Here is a 7983-nt window from a genome sequence, read left to right as displayed (position 1 = left end):
GCATTTTTCTTCGACTTTCACTTCTTTTGGTTCTTCGGTTCCATCTACGATTTAAATATAAAAGAAAATCACCATTTATAGAAGAAATATCACTAGTCGTAATAAGCAGCTTATGTGGTACAATGTATAATAAAAATAAAAGTAAAAAAACCTTTCTTGCTAACGATATAACTTACTTTGAGTGTTAGTTTTCGAAATCTATGCAGTTATTACATTGAGAGAAAAATTATAAAATTCTATATATTTCCTTTTTCTATGTGTATAAAATTCTTGTGTCAAAATGTTGGTTATCGTACTCGTTGGAAACGGCTTGGCTGTTTTTTATGAAATTTTATAATGTAGATTTTGGCAAGTCGAAGATCGTTTACCCCTAGATAATAAGAATTAATTACTTACCTTATGAGGCAGAACAATGTTGCCGGACCAGCTAGCGCGATTTCACCAGCGGACGTACCCGCGGGCCATGGCAATTATTTCTATAGCTCTATTCTATTACATAAACTATATCACTGCTAAGCATCATCAAAAGCCGTTCAGTGGTATTACTGTGATAGAGTAACAAACACACATCAATCTATCCTCATACATTCGCATTTATAATATTAGTAGTACAGGATATTGGGAAATTCCCCCAAAACAGTAAAGTCTGGTCCCAATTGATAGAGGAGTGGTCGCTCCACCGCAAAACGCCTCGGAGCAAATAATTTACGAATGAAACTAGTGAAACTTGTTCGGTTCCATAATTGAGCATGGGACAGCTTTCAGCTAACCTAGGCAACACAACTTTATGCCTATTTATAGCTGTAACATATACCTATGTTGCGTTTGTATACAAAATGGAAACTACAGCAAGAATCTATCAGCCTTATCTATGTAAATTGCGTGAAAATTTTAAACGTAAAAGAAAAAAAAACATTTAAGACATAATGACTTATTTCTTCTAAACATTTTAGGTAGCATAAGGAAGGTTCTTATGGATCGAATTACCGTACATGAAGCTGCTGGTTACTATTAAATATTAAGCAGACTACCGAATCTAACAGAGCATTCTGACGTGAACCAATTGAGATACAATTGAAGCATTTTTCAGTTAGCAGACTCAGTTTTCTCCCACTTACACTGGACATTGGCGCAGTCTCTTGTGTGAAGCTCTTAACAAAGAGAAGAAGTAGCAGACTTGGGGCCCTAGGGACTTGGGGACTAAAGGACGTAAGCGGACGTCTATAGTGCTTACCTTACATCGGGCAATGCGCCAGCTCGTTTTACCCTCAATACCATAAAAATGGTGTGTAACATAAGTAAACTACTTATTTGAAACAATTAATTTCGCTTGAGACCTTTTTATTAGCGTAATTTTCTTATAATTATTTATACCTTAATTCACTTAGAGCGCTAGTTTATTTAGGTAAGTTCGTATCCCGTAGGAATATCGGGATAAAAAGTTACATATATGTTATTCCAGTTATCCAGCTGTCTACGTACCAAATTTAATTGCAATCGGTTCAGTAGTTTTTGCGTGAAAGAGCAACAAACACACACACATCCTTACAAACTTTCGCATTTATAATATTAGTAGGATTCGTTATGTCTTAAAATCCTCGCTCATAATTTAAAAAGTGATATTCTTAAAATTCTTAAAACATATCTTTCAAATCGAATTAGCATTGAATCAGAGATTTTCTAACAATAAAAAATGTTTTTTAATTTACACAACTTTTGAAGCCCTAACTCTCTCCTCTCAATCTATTGGGGATGGTCTATGATATACGAGTGGATACACATATTTTTAATTCACCTCATTAGACTCTAATAATTCAAAAATTAAACAACATTACTTTAGTATTATTTATTTTAACACTAACAAAGAACACAGTTATTTAATTAATATGTTTAATATTATCTAGAAAATATTGTCCATGTCCAATGAGGCAGGCGACCTCCTCCCAAGAAGCTGCTTTCAGCATCATCATCAGGTCGTAATCCATTTGACTTACTTCCACTAAAAGTATCAAACAATGTAATCGAAACTAAAGTCAAAATTGTGTCATTAAAAAAATAATACGGACAAAAATATTTACATTAAAAGATGCAATGCCAGAGTTATAGCGAGGTTGTGTTAACTTTAATGTAAATTTATGTATAACTAGCGTTGCGCCCCGGCTCCGCCCGTGATACATGTATAGCCTTCCTCAATAAACGGGCAATCTAACACTGGAAGAATTTTACAAATCGGACTAGTAGTCCCTGAGATTAGTGCGTTCAAACAAACACACAAACAAACTCTTCAGCTTTATAATGTTAGTATAGATTATTTTAAACAGAAACTAAGCATTCTTCAATTCTAAACGAATTTTAACTTAACAATTTCAAATAACTAACCTCTCATTTGATTAATATTGTCGACAACTTTCTTCAAATTAGATAAGTCTTTATCAATTTCAGTCTTTATTAGGTCAAAGAAATCAGGCTCGTTCAAGTACTCTGAAAACTTATTCGCTTGACTCATTTTTAGTAAAATATAAATATAGAAAATTTTTCGTTAAATCTGTTAGTAGTTACGCTTAGCGCTCAAATTTTCAGCTAAAAAATATTCCCGCCAATTCTCTTTTATCTGAATTTTTACAGAGCTTTAAAAATGCGTTCTATGATTCGCTTTGAGTACAAAGTGTTGTTTATGTTTTCACAATAAATAAAACAAATGAAAAATAAATAAGAACTGAATATTTTCCACTAACTTTAAGCAGTTATCAAAAATTAATCGCAGCATATTATAAAAACAAAAAATTAAAATTGCAAAGAGTTCAATTCTGGCCGCATGAATGATAAACGACTCAATAAAAACGAAAACGACTGTCACACAAAAATAGCGGGAAAACGTTAATTTTTAAGGCGAAGTAGGTCGGCACGGGCATTCTGCGTACAGCCAAAATCTCATTGGCTAATGAAAAAGCGGAATGAATACGATTAATTATCGATAAATCAGTGCAAACAAGCATACAATGATGCCAATCATCGTGTTGAGCCAACTAAATCTGTTTTTGGATGAGTTTTGGTATGTCGCCGCGTCACTCACTGAATGTCATTGGATTTATAAATACGATCAGCTCCAGAAATAGGTGGCTACAGGTTTTCCAGGCGTACCGACTAAAATAAAATAGCCTGGATTCGGTTAACAATAATATTGTCCGCGCTTACTGCGCGCCCAGTGCTCATTCAGATAACATTTTTAATTCAGTGATAATGGATGACGATGATCTCCAACAGTTTTCTTTGCGATGGCATAACCACCAGGTAGGTAAGTAATTTTTATACACAATACATACTCTTATACCTGTACATACTCTTCTACCACGCTTGGTTATTTTTAACAAATTTGTAAATAACAATTTAAATGTCGATTGACGGTCAACTCGTATGTTCTATAGAAATTCGAAATTTGAATGTATTCTTTTTAATGTTTCAAGCTTGGGAGCTTTGCGAAATGGCTGTTTAAGGCAATGTACACACGTTTGACTGAAATAATATTTGTTAATAATTTCAGATACACAGAGGACGGTGTTATCTGAGCTCACACTCACACGGACACCACACTACAAATGGTGCAAACGACTGCAGCGCCCCCTTACCTCTATATCTGTTATTTTGGATTACACACAAATTGTGGAGTTATGAAGAATAATATGTTTGGTATGAACTTTGTTTATAACTAACCGAGCCAATTGTATATTAGTGAATAGTTTTGTGCTCTATATCTACACTGTCTAAACGAGGGAATATTTCGAATAGTTTTATTGGTTTTTTTTTCAAATTCCTGAAAATACAAAGCAAACCAAATTTTAATCTTATTAAATTTTGTTTGTTTTGGTTGGAAAATGATTTTATAGACGCATGTTGTAATAACGATATTGTGTAATTATATTAATTATTGTGTAATGAAAATTTAATAAGATTAATTTGAGTTAAGTAAATATACTTTAGGCTATATTTTCTGATAACTTTTTAAACATAACAGAAACAAGTCTTGTAAAACTTTAGCAATTTACCATCGTAATTTGTTTTGATAAAATTGTCTTTTAAGAAAATAATTGAAACATCTTCTGAACCATAGATATCTTAATATATTTTAGATATAAAAAAAAACGATATTGAGGCAGGATTTGAACACACGTTCTTTCACTTTTGCCGTACCACAGATAACCTAATACTGGCCGTACCATGGCAACACCTGAACTCACGACCACTCAGGATCCCACCTCAACAATCCTATTTATACAATTCTCATAGATATCTTGTTATCCGTATTATTAATATATGTGTTATCGTTATATTATTAATTTTTATGTCTATTTTTCAAAAATTATAACACAATGTGGGAAAAATAATCTAACAAGGCAATTTTTATGTATTTAATAATTATCCAGTCTTAGATACTAAACAATTTACATTTCGTTTATTTTACCAAACCAACTGTTAGTAAAGTAATCATAACGAAATTGTGGATAAAATTTTTACAAAGATGTTTTGTATTTCTTATCAGAATAATATTTAAAAACAGCGCTATGAAAGCTGTGTTGTTTTTTCTACATTAAAAAAAACGGTTTCATTGAGCAAATTACTAAATTATTTGTTGTTAATATTTATAATAACGATTTTTAACAAAAAATTAAGTCTTCAAATTGTCGCAACTAGACCAAATTTAAGAGGCACACGGGACGCTTTTAAAAATTTTCTTTCAAAAGTTTTTTTCGTTAAAATCACTTCAGCCAGTTACATATTAAATACAATTTTTCCATGACTCACAAAAGGAGCCATAGGACAGGACTCCAAGTTTAACAATCGTAATTTAATTTCTGTTTGAATAACTTATTTGATGAACCTCGAGTTTCAGTATTGATTTTGAGTTTTCGCTTTGATTAGTATAACCACAGATAATATAATACTATACTGATAGTATAAGTGTTAAAAGTTTAAATAACTGCAATAAAATCAACCATCTGGACAGAGCCGAGCGTGTACTACTTATAAAAATAGACATTTGTAAGTTCAGTGGCTAAAACCGATTAAAAAATTCATTTATATTACAGAGCAGTATCATCGGGGCCCTAAGTCGAATGCTCAATACTGGGGCCCTGAGCGATGTCACACTGAACGCAAATGGAGTATCGTTGCGGGCTCATAGGCTTGTTCTAGCCGCTTGTAGTCAATACTTCGCACAAATATTTAAGGTAATTTAATACATAACTTACATACAAATTAGGTTTTATCGTAGAATAAGCGATAGGTAATTGTTATTCATAGGAATATAAATTTTAAATTTTAAATGTTTTATCGCCGGATAAGCTCTATTTTATTGAGAACCTAATGAAAATATAGCATGTGATCGAGCCCAGGACCGGATTTAGTTTATTAGACGCCCTGGTCTGAACGAGAATAAGGCCGACTTACTTATTTTTGAGGCATATTCATGATATATCTGTTGTATGTTTTTACCGAGATAGATGTGCTGGCTATAATGATACACCACTTATGGCCCCATCACTTAGGTGCTCGACGGAACAGAGTGGGGTTTAAAGAAGTCGGTAGGAATCCTAACACACGTCCGCTTCCCCGGGGGCCGTGGATATCTATGCAAGATTTCCACAGTATAAAAAAACAACAATGATACACAAAAACAATATCCTATTTTAATTCAGGAGGTAGACGACACAAACACAGTGGTTGTGATCGTCGACTGCGAGCCGGCAGACTTGCGGCAATTGCTGACGTTCATGTACACGGGCGAAGTGACAGCGGCTCGGAAGCGACTACCCTCACTATTGAAGTTGGCGCACTCGCTGCAGGTTTCTGGACTAACTGACGCAGATACTGTGAGTTGGTGTTTTGTTGCGAGTTACATATACTACATTTTGTGTTTTAGTGATAAGTGCTTAGGAATTATTTAAAAAAGATTTGTTGTTCTGAGGTGTGTTTAGAACTAAGGGTTTCTAGGTTCGAATTCTGCTAGAGACAAATAAAAGATACGGTCCGGTACTGAAAGACTACACCTACTCATGCTTAAAGAAAAATTTAATTTAACTGATGGACTGTTAAGACATGTCAATAAAGTGTCGACCATTTACCAAACAAGAACTTCGGACCTTAATGACGATGCAAATTGTTTCTTAGTTTATTTTCGTTTAATTTTTTAATTAACATCAATAATTTATCTTCACGTCTAACGACTTATCCATAAATGATAACTTAATATTACTTTTTAATTTCAGAACCCGACCGATTTACCAACAGAAAATGAATTGATACAACCCACAAACGATATTCCAATGGACAGCCAGTCACCGCCAATGAACCTTGAGAAACCCATTACTGATTTCACACAGGAAAAGCCAATTGAAGTACCCCACGATATAAATAAGGAAATGCATAATGATATATTAGTAAAAAATGACAAATTAAGTAAATTAGATCAAATTGTTCAAAACCTGTATAGTTCGCATAATATCGGGAATTTAGTAACGCCTCCGACGCCATTGATACCAAGTTTAACAGGTGAGTGTTATCTTAATTTTTAAATGCAAGCTTAAAACAAAGCATTCAGTTGCAGTAGTACAATGTATACTTAGTTGTGAAATGAAATAATTGAAATTCAATTTTTATTTGCGTATTACATATTTAATTATTGGATACAAGAAACAGCTACGACTAGAAGCAGCCCACTCGTGTTTTTTTCATAGAATAATTTCACGTTATCTTAATATGTAATAAATACTGTACCTAATAAAAATATTTGTATTTAATGCACCTTATTCTAGGCCAATCGTCAAGGGTTTGACAGTCCTCCACACTTGAAATTAAAGACTTTTTAACTGCTTTTAAACGCAATTTATTCATCATATCATTTTGAACCCTTTAAGGTGGAACATTTTTGTATGATAAATTTCAGCTTCAGTAAAGTGTTCGAAACGTCATATTAAATAACAAAATGAATAAATCGCGTTTAAAATCCGTTTAATACATAAATTTCAAACACAAAAGTCCACCTCACATTGAACAAACGCATAACCCTCGCAGAGAGCGCGCAGAGCCGCGAGTGCCCCAAGTGGCGCGGGCCGGGCTCCGTGTGCTCGATCTGCAACAAGCGGCTGAGCAACCAGTACAACCTGCGCGTGCACATGGACACGCACGCGGGCCGGCGCCACGCGTGCCGCGCCTGCGACCACGTGTCGCGCTCGCGGGACGCGCTGCGCAAGCACGTGGCCTACCGGCACGCGCACCTCGCCCTCAGGCACACGCCGTGATCACTAGCCACTATCCTACTGATGTCATAAATGCGAAAGTTTATTAGGACGGATGTATGTTTGTTACTCTTTCACGTAACCTCCTCTTTTGAAGTCGGTTGACAAAAATCTGTAAACTAGATATAAAATACAATTTTTCCATACCTCGTTAACCTCAAGTTTTCTATCAAGTTCACCCGTCACCGCCAACGTTGTAATGTCACTTATTCTGGGGAATAAAAATTAATACATACATAACATTTTATAAGTCATTCGAACCGTTTCCGAAGAATATAGCAACAGTGACTTGCCCATTGATATTTAATTGTGTTAGAGAATTCAAGTTTTAATTTATAAGTAAACTATTTAGGACAGGACGACATCGTGAGAAAAGTCTTATGATATAGTACGAATTTTTTCGTTAGTTCGATCGGGGCCTCTTCAAGGTTTTAGTCCGTAGCTACTGATATGTTATTGCGCCTCTGTGTATACTTTAAATCTACTATATATAAATAAGTCGGGTTTTCCTTCCTGACGCTATAACTCCAGAACGCACGAACCGATTTTCACGGTTTTGCATTCGTTGGAAAGGTCTCGGGCTCCGTGAGGTTTATAGCAAAGAAAATTCTGGAAAAAATTCAACGGAAACGCGGGAAAATCATTTTTAACAAACAGCCACCTGGTGGCGAAACGGAGTTCGCCGGGTTTG

General features: G+C 34.7%; 1 protein-coding gene across 4 annotated transcripts; it reads left to right on the top strand.

Moving 5' to 3' along the window:
- Positions 1-2854: 2854 nt before the first annotated feature.
- On the top strand, positions 2855-7764 carry LOC119839094 (broad-complex core protein isoforms 1/2/3/4/5-like). Of its 4 annotated transcripts, none has more exons than XM_038365287.1 (6): positions 3144-3295; positions 3542-3687; positions 5085-5225; positions 5694-5867; positions 6264-6546; positions 7069-7763. In XM_038365287.1, the coding sequence occupies exons 3-6, from the start codon at positions 5112-5114 to the stop codon at positions 7293-7295; spliced, it is 798 nt and encodes a 265-aa protein (XP_038221215.1). In that variant the 5' UTR covers positions 3144-3295; positions 3542-3687; positions 5085-5111; the 3' UTR covers positions 7296-7763. The 4 variants fall into 4 exon arrangements, with proteins under 4 accessions (XP_038221214.1, XP_038221215.1, XP_038221216.1 ...); XM_038365288.1 differs by having other exon boundaries at positions 3154-3291; XM_038365286.1 differs by lacking the exon at positions 3542-3687 and having other exon boundaries at positions 2855-3291; positions 7069-7764.
- Positions 7765-7983: the final 219 nt, after the last annotated feature.

The sequence above is a fragment of the Zerene cesonia genome, unplaced genomic scaffold (genome assembly GCF_012273895.1).
Source record: "Zerene cesonia ecotype Mississippi unplaced genomic scaffold, Zerene_cesonia_1.1 Zces_u008, whole genome shotgun sequence".
Taxonomy (NCBI): domain Eukaryota; kingdom Metazoa; phylum Arthropoda; class Insecta; order Lepidoptera; family Pieridae; genus Zerene; species Zerene cesonia.
The sequence above is the reverse complement of the archived record's forward strand: the minus strand, read 5'-3'. Positions and strand labels throughout refer to the sequence as shown.

Excerpts from the sequence above, each read along its gene's own strand:
- LOC119839094 (XM_038365286.1), top strand. The coding sequence starts at position 3,241 with ATGGATGACGATGATCTCCAACAGTTTTCTTTGCGATGGCATAACCAC. Across the intron at positions 5,226-5,693 it reads ACTTCGCACAAATATTTAAG|GAGGTAGACGACACAAACAC; the intron begins GTAATTTAATAC and ends ATTTTAATTCAG. Across the intron at positions 5,868-6,263 it reads GACTAACTGACGCAGATACT|AACCCGACCGATTTACCAAC; the intron begins GTGAGTTGGTGT and ends TTTTAATTTCAG.